This window comes from Haliaeetus albicilla, chromosome 15 (assembly GCF_947461875.1).
Source record: "Haliaeetus albicilla chromosome 15, bHalAlb1.1, whole genome shotgun sequence".
NCBI classification, from domain to species: Eukaryota; Metazoa; Chordata; class Aves; order Accipitriformes; family Accipitridae; genus Haliaeetus; species Haliaeetus albicilla.
The window spans coordinates 30,292,894-30,308,794 of NC_091497.1; the positions used below are offsets into that span (position 1 = coordinate 30,292,894).

At 36.7% G+C, this 15,901-nt stretch overlaps 1 protein-coding gene across 5 annotated transcripts in view; it reads left to right on the forward strand.

Moving 5' to 3' along the window:
- Window positions 1-15,901, forward strand: part of NAA16 (N-alpha-acetyltransferase 16, NatA auxiliary subunit) — a 72,979-nt gene that overhangs the window by 29,283 nt on the left and 27,795 nt on the right. For 4 of the 5 annotated variants that reach the window (XR_011327904.1, XR_011327905.1, XM_069802622.1 and 1 more), the window contains exons 8-9: window positions 1,510-1,605; window positions 5,423-5,529. Coding sequence is in view for 3 of the 5 variants with exons in the window: in XM_069802622.1 (XP_069658723.1) it covers window positions 1,510-1,605; window positions 5,423-5,529 (203 nt within the window). In the remaining 2 variants the exon portion in view is untranslated. Of the gene's footprint in view, window positions 1-1,509; window positions 1,606-5,422; window positions 5,530-9,484; window positions 9,619-15,901 lie in introns of those variants that run through there. The other variant, XM_069802621.1, reaches the window with a different exon arrangement.

Genomic DNA, 15,901 nt, shown 5'->3' on the forward strand with positions numbered 1-15,901 from the left:
AAATTTCCCAAGTGTTTACCTTTACACAGGAATGGTTTCCTTGTATTTCACTGTTCACTAATTAGTGAAAGTTTTATTGGAGTTATTCTGATGACATCATAAATCATAAGCCCACAAGGATATTATTTGTAGATATTATAGCTGCATTATATTTCTCAACCAGCTTTCTTCTAGGAAGTTTTACGGTTGGGTGTCATAAGGTCTGGGAATATGGCTTGTGATTGGGAAATGAAAATGATTGCACTTGTTACATGTATGCAGAGAGTAGTGTTGCCTTTTGAATGGTTTTCCTAGTGTATACACGGAGTTGAACATAGTGATCATTGTTTCAGAAAATAAATTACCCAGGAACTTGATTATTCCGTTTGATGTAATAAATATGTTGATGTAAATGTGTAGTTCTTAACAAAGAACCAATCCAGTAGTTTATTTGATGTATTAAAATCCTATGTAGATTAAAACTGTACTAATTTATAAAACTAATAATGCTACTTTATTTTTTAGGTGGTCTTAGGACTATTTCCTCCCCCATGGTAAGTTCTGGAGCTCCAACTTGTGACTTCAATTAGGGCTTTTATATGCTTTAGTTCCAATCCAAACATGATTTTAGTATAACTTCTAGAACTCTGTATCTCTTGGAGCCACTGGGTAACATATTCCCCCCCCTTCCCCAGCATCTGAGCTCAGTGACAAGATAAATTGTTTTTATTAAGAAAGGAAAACAGATGTATTTATTAACATATATGTTGTGTCATAGTCTTGATCTGTACATTAGTTTTATTTGAATTGCTTGATGACTTTAATAATATTTAAGCAAAATTGATCTTAATTATGTGAAAATGGCATTTCAAAGCAACAGATTAGTTTTATTTAAATTCTAACCACATTGGAGCTCCAAAGCATATTATGGGGGAAAGGGGAGGAGTGGGAAGAAAAATCTTTAAGTAGCTTTATTTTTGTTAAACATTAAAGTATAAAGAGTTCTGGTGCTCAGTACTTACACTGGCAGTATTGTGCCCCATTTTTGCTGCCACCAGAGGACCTATAATAAAGGCATGCTTGTATAGTATGCTATTGGTATACCTATGATTTGGAAATGCAATATATTTCTCTGAATGCTTTAAGTATGTCTGAAATGGATACATAGTGGAAAAAAACAGTTAATTGAAACTGAGTGTGTCAAACTACTGTGTGAATGGGTCTGCACAGCATGTAACTGAAAGAAACCAAACTCTAGTACTGTATGATTGAATGCGCAAGGTAATTGTCATGTTTATTCTTACAATGATTAATGCTGGTAGTTGTGTATTGTACATACAGTGTTTTCAGTACAGTTTTACACGGTAATGCTTATGATTAACTGGAGAAAAAAAAAGCTTGAAATGTTTAAACTGTTCCAAATCCAAACTGTGTAAGAAGTCTAGCTAAACTAATTCTGAACATTTAAAAAGATTTAGAAGAATAGTTTTTATCTCTGTTACTTATATCTATTATATTTACTGATAATAGGCACTTTAGAAGAGAGGCTTCAGATTTATGAAGAAGTTAGTAAAAGACATCCCAGAGCAGTTTCACCTAGAAGATTACCTTTAAACTTTGTTTCAGGTAACAAGTTGCATATCTGTTCCGTAATAGTTTCTTATTTGGTTTTTTTCCTTAAGTTTTCATCAGGCTGTTGAATGTGCATTTAATACCTATTTGGGCATTTAAGCCTATTTGTACATATACACAAATCAGATGTACACATTTCTCCTGGAATAGACAAAATTATTTGGTACGTTTTAGGAGTTGATAGAAAAAGTTTATGCGCTCCAACATGGTGATGCGAACTATGTAATGTTTGTATTGATAAAACTACAGTACAGGATGGTATATAGATTGTAGGAATTCTTGTACATCATTTTTCTGCATCATGCAAGTGAAGAATCATAAGTTAAAAGGTAGGGGGTATAGTACGCTTGAATTAAAGGTATAGGGGTGTGTATATACACACACCTTTCCTATATCTTTAATATACATATATTTATAAACTAACTTACAATTTATAAAACCTGAAACCAGGTGCAAATGATGCATGTAATAATCATAGTTGCATAGGACTGAGTTTCTGGACAGTTTTTGTACTGGACAGAAAACATTAAGTCTTTTTTTAGGACTCTGCATATCTTAAGGGGGTACAACACTGTTGTAGAACCATTAGAACTTAAATCTACAACATAAACCAACTTTGTGCTGATAATAAGAATATAACAAAAAGCAGGTCTGTGGTGTTATGTAGCACAAATTATTTGATTTTTAATTTTATAACTAAGTTGTTTCAGTGACTCTGTCCTTCCAAAAGTTGTTTTGAAATATAGTGTGCAAATATGCTCAGTTCTAGAGGGAATACGTATATACTGTTTAAAACAAAGCTATGATCTTCCAAAATATAAGGAAGGAGGCTAAATGAAATGGTAAAGCCCATAAAAATATACATTTGGTATGTAGCTGTCTAAAAGCTGTAACTCCAGCAGAAAACTTCTGGAAAGAAATATAAAGTACATAAATTTCATGACACTTGATATTGAACTTATGTCGGGAATTTGCAGCTGGACTTATCTGCTCATGCTTTTAACTTCATGAGGTTAGTTTTCAGTTTAGCTCATTTACTGAGCACTGTGTTTGTTGTACCTTTAAATGCTACAGAGCATAGCTAGTCCACTTTCCTGTTGTTGCTCAGGAGTCTGAATGTGCACATACCTTACTTATGTAAAATCACAAGAGTTTAACTGCTTCATAGGAGATTTAGCCCTGAAGTTAACACTTGTTAATTTACTCTGCCTTACTTAATCCCAGATATTTCAGTTTCTTTGAAGATACAAGGGCAAATTTTAAGGCAGTTCAGCTAGATTTGAAAAGCTAGGTGACAAGTAATTGTTCTTCTCCTGTAATAGAATTGTTGTGCTAATACATAGCAAACAAGGAAATAACCTGCACAATGCTTTTCTGTATTTCTATTAATAGTGTGTTTTGCTGTTGACTTCATTTCACTGTATGTTTTGCAGTAGGTTACCTTATATCTGACAGTGTAGTTTGATAGCTAATGTTCACTTAAATAGAAATATGTTTGGTAATAAGGACTAGTTGTTCCTGCTGTAGTAATAGTCTAAATGAAAGCAAAGTTTGTGATTAGAACAGTTGAGAAAAACCTCTCAGTAGGCTACGCTCTGCAGTGTTTAATAGCAAATAAGAATTTTCCTGAACTAAAACTTGTGTTTCTGTTAATCTGTGAAGCTTGTATCAGTCATGGATGTGTAAGGCTGGTTTTGATCCCCTAGAAATTTGTCTGTTTACTAAATGATTTCTTGTGTTTATAAGTACAGCAGATAAGAACTCCTGTTGGCAAAAGTTAATAGTGAGGATGTGAAGGTGTAGAAACGAACTTGTTTGCAATTTCAGGAGGACAGAATTTTTGGTTAAATGAGGTTGCTGTTCCAGTGTGGTCACTGACCAGTTGCTTGCAACCAACACTGGCTGATTCAGAATTGGCTTAAAATACTCTGAAGTGCAGTTTGTATTAAAAGGGCAGTCCTTCCCAGACCTTGCCATGCATTGCATCTTAATAACCTTGTATTTGACACAAATCAGCTCCTTGATCTAGCCGGAAACCACCTGTATGGAGGAAGGCTGTTACAATTAATTTTCAGACTGATCAAGGGTGGGGAGTTGGAGTCTGGCCATCCAGTTTGATTTGTTTATGCTGCTGCAGATTCACTGGTCCTGTGGTCACGTCTTTTCTGTGCCTCAGAGACTAAATTTTGAGCTTGGCTTCGTGTCATAGGTGGGTGCCTAGCTGTGTGTTTTGCATTTTTTCACAATATGTTTTAAAGCTGTTTTGCTTTCTATAAATAAATATGTACTTAATTGAAATGTGAATCTTGCTTTCCCAAATTATGAATTGCAATTCTTCCATCAAGAATATAAATTAGAATAATTCAACAGAAGAAATTGAGAAACTGAGATGGATTTTTTTGAAATCTAGAGGAGTTTCTTGTAGTGCAAGAAAACAAGTTTTAATTAATCCACCTGTAATAAAGCATGTACTTATAGTCCATTTATGGATCCCCATCCACAGATAGTAGGAGTTTCTATATACAGCAGGTTTTAGTACAGTGAGGTGAGAACATGAGTGAGTTATATTAGTCTCAACAACAGTGCTGGTAACAGTTAAGTGTAGGACAACTAAGAATTGGTGGAAGTATATAAGAATGTTATATACAAAGCAGTAGTATCTCCGTTTTCTGAATATATATATATATATAAAACAACCTGTTAATAAAAGTTGTAATGTGTTCTTAATGATTTGAAGTTTATTATGACAATTTTATCTGTGTATGTTAGCATTATGTGAAGTGTACTACTGCCTTGTTTAAAGACTTAGAGCTCTAAGTCCACAACAGAGTAGGCAGTGAAGTATAGCAACTTCATCCCTGTGCAAAGCAAACATAACCAATAAAAAATAAATAATAAAACAACAAAATCCCCAAACCACTGCCCCCCCCCCCCCCCCCGCAACCAAACAAACCAGAACACCACCAAAACTGAAACAACTGAAAATAACCACTTTTCATCATAGGAATAAAAACATGAAGGCCAGTTATTCTCCTGACTGGATATCTTCTCTTAAAGTCATGCTTTATTTCCTTTTTTTTTTGAACAGCATTTCTCAGAAAGGTAGCATACTGCAAGTACTGTAACTTTTACCTGAAAACAAAAGTCAGATTTTTAGCTTTCTGCCAGTATATTTTTGATAAAGTTGATTCTGCTATGGTGCTTATCCTTCTGAAACCCAGTCTTCTATTTTGTTTCTGATTCCAGAAACAATCATGTTATCATTGGAAGTCATGTCCTACTCATAAAAAAAATAGGACTAGAAGAGAGGTAGAGGGTTCATTTCATCCATCCTTCTTCCTCAAAGAAGGATAATTTATATCTGCACTATTCCTAACACACATTTGTCTAACTTAATCATAAAAACTTCCAATGATGGAGCTTTTACAAGATCTGCAAGGTAATCTATTCCAGTGCTTAGTTATTCTTACCATTATAATTTTTTCCAATGTTTGTTTAAATAGCCCTTGCTATATCCTCTGTAGCCAGCACTTAATACTTTCTCTTTTTAATAGATTTCACAGGTTTGAGGACTGTTACCATGTCTTCATCAGCAGTTTCCTAAACACTAGCAACTTAAGCATATTACTCTGATCTTTTTTTTTTAATCCGGAGCATATTTGCATCTTATTCTTAAATAACAGGAAAAATGAAAATCCTTAATTGCAGTTTCTCAGTTACTCTATTATCCAGAGTTGCACAGCAGTTAGTGCTTATATTTATATAACACTTGAAATCACTGACATATAACCAAATACACTTTTGTTTCTAGGTGAAAAATTTAGAGAACTAATGGATAAGTTCCTGAGGGTTAACTTCAGTAAAGGCTGCCCACCCTTGTTTACCACTTTGAAATCTTTATATTACAATCCAGAAAAGGTAAAATGAAGTCTTCTATATTGAATTTCTAAAAGACTATCGCACTGTTTTTATATAGATTTTCCTGTAACTTACAAGTAACTCTTGCTGAACATTTTTCTCCTTAGTGTGCTTTTTTGTCATATGTGAATGATCACTTGATGATGCTTAATATGTATGAAACTTCACTTCTGTAGACAGTTGATGTCAAAATGCTTGAGGTTGGATTGGTGCAGAATGCACTGAAGTTCTTGAAAAATCAGAGATAAACAATAACTTTATTTTTGTGTACTTGGAGTGCAAGTGTGTCAGGATTCTTTCAACTTATGGTTTATGATGTCACCAGAAGTCATGATTTTAAAATACCACACAGATGGCTCTTGTTCTACATACATTTCTGAATTGCATCAATATATTAGTATTTACCACAAAGGCTTGTTTCCTGTTTCAGTCTTTAGCTAAAACTTCAATGTTTTAATTTTGCACTTCGAAACTCTCACAGTTTTGGCAAAATTGTGTCACATTGAATCTGTTGTTTCAAATGTAGTTCTTTATTCCAGGCTTGTCGGTAAGGTATAGTCAAAATAAATTTCCAAACTAAAGCATGTTACTAAAATGCGTAGAAAATAAAGTAAAGGTCAGTCTATTCAGACATTGCTATCTTTGTTACAAGCAGTAAAACTCTGGCTACTCTAATCTGTTCATGACTATGTAAAAAGAGTTTTTTGTAGCTGGTAAAACCTTAAATACATGCAGCTTTTCAACCAGCAGTGGATATTCCTTTAATTGGACTAAAATTATTTTTGTAAGAGTCTCTTTGCTAGTTCTTTTAACATGAAATTTTCAACACACTTCTGTTTGGAGAATGTGATCTGTACTGTGTCTGCATGGTTGATGTAATTTTAGTAAATTCTGGTATCGTGTAGTACAAGCTTTTCTACAGTGCCTATTGCTAATGTGTACTTTTCAATGTAAACTTTCAAAACTGGGTTGAAATTTTTAAAATGATGATGCACTATCTAGACAGAAGTACAGTCAGTGCTGTGAAAGTTTTACTTCTGCTGTTTGAAGTATGAAAATCTAGAAGTTAAAAGCATATATAAACTCATTTGGCATATGAAAGGATTTTTAGCACTCAGTTGTTTTTGACATGATAGGTAAAAAAAAAAACCTACCGTGTTTTGGGGCAGACTTATCCAGAAAGGTGGCTTGCTGCTAGTTATCTTCATTGTATCATATCAGTGCAGCTTGAAACTGCCGGCTTAATCCTAAAAAGTAATTAAAATCAAGAGCTTCACAATTTCCACATATGCTTGGACTTGTTTGTGTTGCTAACTTCTGCAAAAGCTTTTTCCTCTTCTTTCTTGTCTCTCTTACCAAGACAGGGTCTCTTTCAGGTTTCAGTTGTTGGGTTTTCATGTAACTATACTGTAACAGAAGGATCTTTGAAGCGAAGAGAAACTTTTAATTTTAGTCTCTGATAGTTACTTTTAGAATTGTTGAAATTTAGGGGTTAGGGAGCAGAAAATTGTGGCAAACTTAGCGTGTGCTATACCTTTCAGGAAAACGTTGTATTTAGCTATCTAACTTGTCTAAGTTGGTGCTTAATACTAGCTTCTCACATAAATTATTGGTATATTTTGGCTGAAAATAGAATTGTAGTCAGGATCTTGTTATACCTACTGGAAAATACCTAGCAAATTACTGAATTCTCTATAAATTGGGAATGAACAGTTCCACATTTATTTATTTGGAAGCAGGTGTGATTTGGTGTAGTCAACTTCAGTTGCATTTTAAAGTGGCATAGATATGAGGATTTTATGAAAGAGTTTGTATTTAAGCCTAGAAAGTTCCTTCTTTCTAGAACTCCAGGTGGGTCCAGGATCTTTCATAAACCATGGTTTTGGGAAAAAGGTGAACTAAGCAATATTTATATTAATAGAAGTTTTCTATTTATATGTACTTAGGTAAAGATTGAGCTGCAGTATTTTATATGTAGGAAAGCAAAAGGTAAATTACTTCAATACCTGCACGAATACAGAGGAATAGGGGGGAGAAAAATATAGCTTTACTTTCTCAGCAAAGATTAGGATTACATTTCTCAGTAAGTATCTCTTAATGTTTTTGTGTCAAGAACATCTTTTACACCTGAGTGGGGAGACCAAAAGGTAATGTAAAGAGTAGCTGATAAGAGGAAAAATATTGATGTCTCCCCTCTGTTTGGAGAGGGCAAGGAAAAGAAAGGTGGTTGTATAGAAGGCAAACACTTGTCAAATGTGTTCAGGAAAATGTTATCTAATTACTCTAAGTTGGTACTTGATACTAAAAGTTTTAAATAAAAAAATGGTGATATATTTTGATTTAAAAACAGATTCTAGTCTACTAACATTAGTTAACAGTTTGGGGTGAAATCTAGCTTCAGGTGCACAAAACTGCAAAGCTTTAGGACTTGCCCAGATCTAAGTGAAGACTTTTCAGGGAGGTTTAGAAACTCTTTAGTATTTAAACTGCTTAAAAGACTCCAAATACCATGTTCCAGATCAGGCATGTGAATGTAGGTCAGTGGACATAAAGAACTGTTCAGCTCACCACCATACATGGTTTCCTACACAGGATCAGTTGAACAGCTATCAAGGCTCCTTTTGACTGTGCTAGGCAGATGTGATAGATCTGTTTTGATTGTAGAGGGAACACAGGCACCTATATTATAGTTATCTAAGTATAGATGTCTGAACCTGAAGGTGCCTACTGTGTGTCCCATCTGTTTCACTGGGGTGTGTTGGGAACTCTATAATTGTTTCACAGTGTCTGTTATAGCAGTATTTCATATCTAGGAAACTAACGTTGAGCAAGCTTTACCAGTTGCTTCTAGAAAGAATTAATGAATGTCCCACCAAAACTTAAATAACTGAATTGCTAACTGGGTGGAGGGGATGCCACTTTTTCAGCTACCTAATTGAAATTTGTTTACGTACTTGTTCAAATATTAAGTGGAGAAAGGTGTGAAGAACAACTGGTTCTTCATCACTTCGCTAAAGAATGCGCTTTGCTTTGGTTAAGGAAGAGAGATGTTTTTAATCTTCCTTCTCACTTAAAGTAGAAGTATTGTTTAAGATCATTTGGATGAAATCACAGAAGGGTAGCGTAAGCGGGAAAGACATCATGGTATGATAATGTAAATCTATTTGTTTCATGTAAAAAGATAAGATTATTGCTGGAAGAGACTTTTCTTCGAGCAACCAAAGGCATGAGGATCTGAAATCTCTTCAGTAAAGAAGGATTATGTATAGCTTTGTTGCTTTTTGGCATTCTCAAAGACTTCTTCTGAAGTAAAATCTTCCCTAATGAATAAGTCTTTAATGAGTTAAAATACACTCTATATTATGTTATGTTATGCAATCTGTCTTCCCTAAAATTCTGGAGCAGAAAAAATCATGTATGCATTGGCCTTATGTTCAATTTGTGACGCGCAGAGGTTTATATTTGCACAACTGGGTTGAGAAAGAAACTGTTCAAAATTTGCTAACTGCTTGAAACTTGGACACTTGAGAAGGTAACAGAGATGGTATTGTGTAGCCTGAGATAAGCAGGTTAGTTGGATGTTTCATCAGTCTCAGCAATATTTGTTACTTTCTAGGAGTGATTTGTTAATCCACTGATACTTGAGATAATTATGTTTCAGAGGTACTTAAGGCAGTCTAACTCTGGAAGCTGACGAGGAGTAGGAGAAAGTGTTAAGCTTGCTTTGCTGTAAATTACTGTACATGCTTCTGCAACAAGATCCAGTTGACATTCTGTGGTCCTTCATTGCTTGCAAAGCAGTGATCTAATATTTTTCTCCCTAGTTTTAGAAGGGAGTTATCCAGTAAGTTGCTTAATCCTTCAAAGGTCTTTGTGATTCTTAAGGTTTCGTGCTATTATGCTAGTCTAAGTAGCATGGGAACTGGTTTTTGACTATTTCTTCCTCTTTGTCAAGCCACCTAGACTGGAGGAGATACAAGTCATACAGACTGATGGATGAGAAGCTGGAAGAGATGGGGTTAACAATTGTCTTTTGCCTAGAAACTGTACTGCCATTTAAACTTGATCAAATGTATTGTGCTATGGATAGAGCTTTTGATTATTAAAATACTGTATAATTAAAAAAATAATGCCAGCTGTTCAGTATCCTGAGTGTGCTTCTATACCATGCTGTAGCATAAAATTACTCTAATATTGAAATAAGAAAAAAAAAAAAGAGGGGGGCATTGAATTGCAGGAGGAAAGGTTGACCAAAGGCCAACCGAAAAGATGTTTTTTATCATTTTCTATAATAGTGGCAACTGATTTTTCCATAAATTAAGTGGATGAGTAAGGATATGTTATATAAAGAGTTCAAGTTCTTTCTCAAGTGATAATGGTTACTATACTCCCTATTTACAGGTACCAGAGGTGTGCACTAATCACTTCCTAACTTGCTACATTGGTACCTAGCCAGATTCAGTGTTTTTCCAACTGAAGAGAACAATTAGAGGGTGATAGAGACTGTCAGACTGAGTCTTACTGTATTTTCCAGAGTGTCTCATTCAAAACAAGTTTGTAATACTATATAGACTATTTTCAGTGGTACGTCATTGCTGATACTCAGTCATGGATGACTTCCTACCTACAACATATTAGAGAAATCATTTGATGAAACACTCTCTTGATGGCTTTGTTCTTACTTGAAAAAAATATTTAGTAAGAATAATGTTCATCACTGTAGGTTTGTTTCAGATGACTCTTGAAGTAGCCACTGTATGTTGTGGAGAAATTGGCAATGTCTTCCTTCTGTTCATTATATGGCAGCCTCTAGGGAATGCTGTAAATATAGCCTGGGGCTTTTTAAATGTGAAAACTCTTGGTCATGGTGAACTAGTGTAAAGTGAGTGTGACTACATAAAAGACAAAGCTCACAAATATAATAAGTACTGCACCAGGTTGTACTTACCTGTTCTGGTTGGAGAAAGGGAAGGAAATGGCTGGTCTGAACAAGAGCGGAGACCTTTCTATACAGGTTACTAGTGTTAAGGAACAGACCTGCATTCTGAGATCCAATACTTGTTTTGCTCAGCTTTATCTTGTAGTGTCTTGTAAGGACAGTGTGATTGACTCAGTGTGTTAATTGGCTAACTTCTGGGTTGCTAAAACAGCTAGCAGACTCTTAAGTATCACTTAGAGGAACTCATATGGAAAAAGTGCAGGGAAATAGCTTTTACATGTAGCAAAAAAGTCACAAGCAAAATGCAAAAAAATTGATGTCTCTTCAGAAAATTAAATTCACCCACTTTCCTGCTTAAGTTGTTACTGTAGCTGTGCATGTTGGTTTGAGTTGATAATAATTTCATTAGTGTGTATTACAAACTATGAGTTTACCAAACTATGGGTAAAAGAATAATATTCTTGACGTTTTTGTAGTGTTTTTTAGGTAGTTGCTATCTGTCATTCAGAAACATTTTGCTGTTTTCTGTGAAAAATTAGAAAATTCAGTCTTGAGAAGAACATGCTTTAATTAATCTGTTAATCAAATTTTAATTAGTCATCTACATTAATGTATGGCTGCTAAATTGAAGGAAGAAACTAAGATGGGGAAAATATGAGTATAGACTTGAAGTGTTTCTATAATTTGTTCAAGTTGTTTCATGTATTAAAACAAATACCAGCAACTTCTGATTCTCTTCTTCAAGAATATCTGGTTTTAAAATAGCTTTTAGAATATGGAACTATTACAGAGATTCCATGGTAAACCCATGTGCCTCAGCTATGAGTTCAGTCACCTTCTCAAATACCAGCCTGTGCCTGTTTGTACAATTCCTCTTGAAACACACTTCGTTCTGATTATTGTTCAAGATGCTGAGAGGGGTGGGATCCCCATGAATGTCCTGCTGCTCTGTGAAACTCATTGAAGTCATTTTGTGTGTATGTGTGTTTGTTTCTTGGGACTTCCCCCCCCCCCCCCCCCGGTGTTTAACTTTATTTGGATAATTTCTACCACAAAGTGCAAGAATTCTGGGGGAAGAGTTACCTAGAAATGGAAGGCACTCTGTTAAATGCCATCATGGTGGTGTTTACACTAAATCTGCAGTTTAAATTGTTCCCTTCATGCGTTGAATCTATGCCTTTATTTGACAGATACAGCAGATGCCTAGTCTTCTCAGGAGGAAGGCATGTCCCAAGCTGGTACTTAGTAGGTGGTTGGTTTTTTTTTCTTTCTCAACCTGCATTTTCCTACATCTGCTACAACCAAGACAAACATTGGATATGGTGATACTTTTATTCTGATCTTACAGGTATCATTCACTCCTCTGATAGGATACTTCTTAAATTGAAAGGAGACTCAAAATAAGGCACTTTACATGGATTCTGTAATTGACTGTGTGCAACAGAATGGCAGCGGATACTGACACCTAGTTGGTGCCCGTAGTGCTGTCTTGATGATACTTGTATCTGTTCTTACATGCCCAAGAGTGGATTCCTGTTACATATTGAGAAAAAGCAGAAGATATCAATTGTCAGTGACTTCATTGACAACTTTCACTATTTTGCTAAAAGAAAAAAAAAAAAACGCCAACAACAAAACCCCAAGCCTCTTCATGAGGCAGAATCCAGAGATATTCAAAGCACCTTTCATGATGATGCTTTTTGTTATCTTTCCTAATGAGATTCTCACTTAAAGCTGAACACTTGTGGTAAATCTTAAAGCCTTCTGAGAGTTGCTGATAAGTAGCAAGTTTGGTATACCAAAGCAATAGAGAATGTACACATCTTCTGTGATTTTTGAGGGCATATGGGTGTTACTTTCATTGCTTTCTTAAATACATACATCTCAGTAGAGGAGGATCAGGTTCAAGAACTTTTTTAAAGAGACTGGATGTGCACATGCCCATTGCACCTGATGAGATGCATCCACAACTGCTGAGGGAGCTGGACAATGTCACTGCACTGCCACTCAATCTTTGAAAGTTCATCGTGATGGATGGAGTTTCCTGAGGGCTGGAGGAAATCAAATGTCACTGCTGTTTTCAGGAAGTACAAAAAGGAGGATCTGAGGGGCTACGGGCCAGTCAGCTTCATCTCAGTCCTTGTGAAGCTGATGGAGCTAATAATCCTGGAAACCATTACCAAACACACAAAGTGCAAAGTGTGGCTGGGAGTAGGTAGGATGGATTTATGTAGGGGAAGTAATGCCTGACTAGCCTGATAGCCTTCCATGATAAAATGACTACCTCGGTGGACAAGGGGAGAGCAGTTGATACTGTTTATCTTGACTTTAGTAAGGCTTTTGACATTGTCTCCCATAACATAGACAAACTGTTGGAGTACAGCTTAGTAGACAGTAAGGTGGACTGAAAACTGTCTGAACTGCCAAGCTCAGTGTTGTGATCAGCAGCATGAAGTCCAGCTACTGTCCCCGGGTGGTTAACGCTGGGGCCAGTAGTATGCAATGTCTTTGTTAATGGCTTGGTTGATGGGGCAGAGTGTACCCCTCGACAACCTTGTAGATAATACAAAACTGCGAGAAGTGGCTCATGCGTGAGAGGATTGTGCTGTCATTCATAGAGACCTTGATGGGCTGGAGAAATGGGCTGAAAGGAAGTTTAACAAAGGGAAATAAAAGGTCCTGCACCATAGGAGTAACCCATACTCTAGTACAGGCTGAGGACTGACCAGCTGGAAAGCAGCTTTGCAGAAAAGGACTTGGGGCTTCTGGTAGACAGCAAATGGAACATGAGCCAGCAATGTACCCTGTGGCACAGAAGGTCGACAGCGTCTTGGGCTGCATTAGTAAAAGCACCACTGTGAGGTTGAGGGAGGTGATCCTTCTCTTCTCTGCAGCCCTGGTGAGACACATCTGGAGTGCTGGGTCTAGTTCTGGTCTTCCCTGTACAAGAGCCACATGGACATACTGGAAAGAGTCCAGAAAAAGGCCATGAAGTTGATAATGGGACTGGAGAGTCTGGCATATGAGGAGAGGCTAAGGGCTAGGATTGTTTAGCCTGGAGAAGAGAAGGCTCAGGTGGGATTTTACATGTATAAATACCTGAAGACAAGAGTGAAAAACAAGTCAGATGCTTCTCATTGGTGCCCAGTGAACAGATGAGGTATTATGTGCACAATTTAAAATACAAGAGTATATTTGAGCAAAAAAGACACTTTTGTCGTGGGGGTTGTCAAACATGGGAACAGGTTGTTTAAGAAAGGTAGTGGAGTCGTCATCCTTGGAGATAGTCAAAATGTGCCTGGGCGTAACCAGGAGTAACCTGTTTCAGCTGACCCTGTTCCATAAAGGGGAGTTGGACTAGGCAGCCTGTAGAGGTCTCTTCCAACCTTAATGATTCTGCGATAGTATCTTACTGGGTTTCACCTTCAAGTCTAGGATCAGCTTGTAGATGTTGATTTGCTAGTCTGCAACTGGTACTTCAGTACTGGGACAAGTGTGTTTTATGCAAGTCTGGCAACACCAAGATCCTATAGCAAACAGTGCAGAAAGGCACAAAAAGACGGATGTGTCTATATACATGAGTGCCTACATACAGAAGTATTGAGATCCCTAATCTGGATACTGTGATTTGGAATCTTTAGTTGTGATTTTTATATCCTATTGCCAGCATAGCCCTCCTAATCAATTCCTAGAATTTCTCGCTTCTTCCTTCTGAGACCATTCACAAAGTGAAAAACAGGCACTTGTCACAGAATCTGCCTTTTAGAAATGGATTAACTTCAAAACACAGGTGAATAACTGCAGACTTGCTTTAGTATGAGGGTAAATGTGAGTGCATGCACGGTTTACTACATGTCAAGTGAAGCATGTATAATCGCTGGTTTAAGGCAAGCACTTCCTAAAAGTGCAGGTTGTTTACTCAAGAGTAAAACACAGTTAGGTTGGGGATGCTATCTATAGATATGCAGTGATCTAATCATTGTTTCAGCACAGTCATCCATCCATCGTTCTTGATTTTGGAGCTGTCAGTGGCACATATGGCATCCCTCTTTATTTCTGCAATGTTCCACAGCACAAATTCTAGTAGACAATGTAATAGTTGTGCATTTGGTATTTCGTCAGAGATCATCTGCTTGTAGTCTCAAGTAAAGAGAAAGAGCTGTGTAAAGAATATTTTCAGCTTCTTGGAAATCAGCAGTTACTTGGCCAAGCTGTTTATGTAGACGTTTGCTGAAGCTGATTTTGCCCTCGTCTAGTTGGTGAAGGAAAAGTAGAGGAAGACATACTGATAAAATTCTAGTAAAGTCACGATTGCATCCAGATTATTTCTCGGGTCAGATAGCTTGTGATCACTTTGAGTAGTTGCATGCTGATGGAGACGGTTTGTCCAGCAAACCTGCTGATGTTTGTAACGTTATACAGCAGGGACTATCAGTGTGATACACTGGTGTGTGCTGTGTGCCTACTCTTGCCTTCCTGTGTTAATGCATAATTGTTGGGAGGTGCTCAGTGGAGCTGTTGTCTTTAATGCTTGACAAATGCCATATGCTAGGCTTTAGATGAGGTGCTGTATTTTGGAGATCAGTACTTCAATTTTTATTGACTGTTACTTATACTCACTATTCCAAGTGCCTGTTGCCTTCCTGTACTCTAAAGCAACAACTGCAATGGCATATATTTAAAGAGAAAATGGCCTTTTACCCTAAAATAGTCTGCTCTGTGAGAGGTGAAAACACAAGTCCCACGATCTGTCATCTTCATTTTGGAGTTTTAATTCATATAAATTCTGTGCCAGAAAAGTTCATGATCTTTGTATCGCAACACAGCTCTGTGTTGAAGGTGAGAGTAACAGGCACAGAATTTGTAGGACTCCAGCAGATGATGCTACTCAGGGAACTGATTCATGAGTGTGTGTGTCATGAAATTAAAAATGGATTATTTAAGGGCCCTAACTCACGGCCAGAGTGGCTCACATTCCCAATTGTCCATTCCACCCTTGTCCTTCAGTTGCTGCTTTTGCTGAAGGAACAGCACAGGTGTTTAAGTACCAGTTTCTGAATCTGTACAGCTTTAAATTTAGTGCTCATTTTTGTTTTTCTTAATAAGTTGTGCTATATAGCTAAAGGTGCAGTTGCTCAACAAACCATTTCTGCAGCAGCAGTCTCTAAAAGATGGTTGGATTGAACATGTGAAAATAGAAAGCACTGGCTGTCCTCATTTGAAAAATCTGCCTGCAGGAGTTAGAAAAATTCACATGCTACGAGCGAGCTGCTTGTGTGTAGTGGGGCCAACGTTGATAGTGTGTTTTAAAGAACTAGTTATTCCTGGAAAAAAGTAGTTTCTTCTACTTAAGAACACTATTCAGAACATGTATGTCTCATACTGCCTTTGGAGATTTACTCACTTGATTTTCTTGATCTTGCCATAGAATAC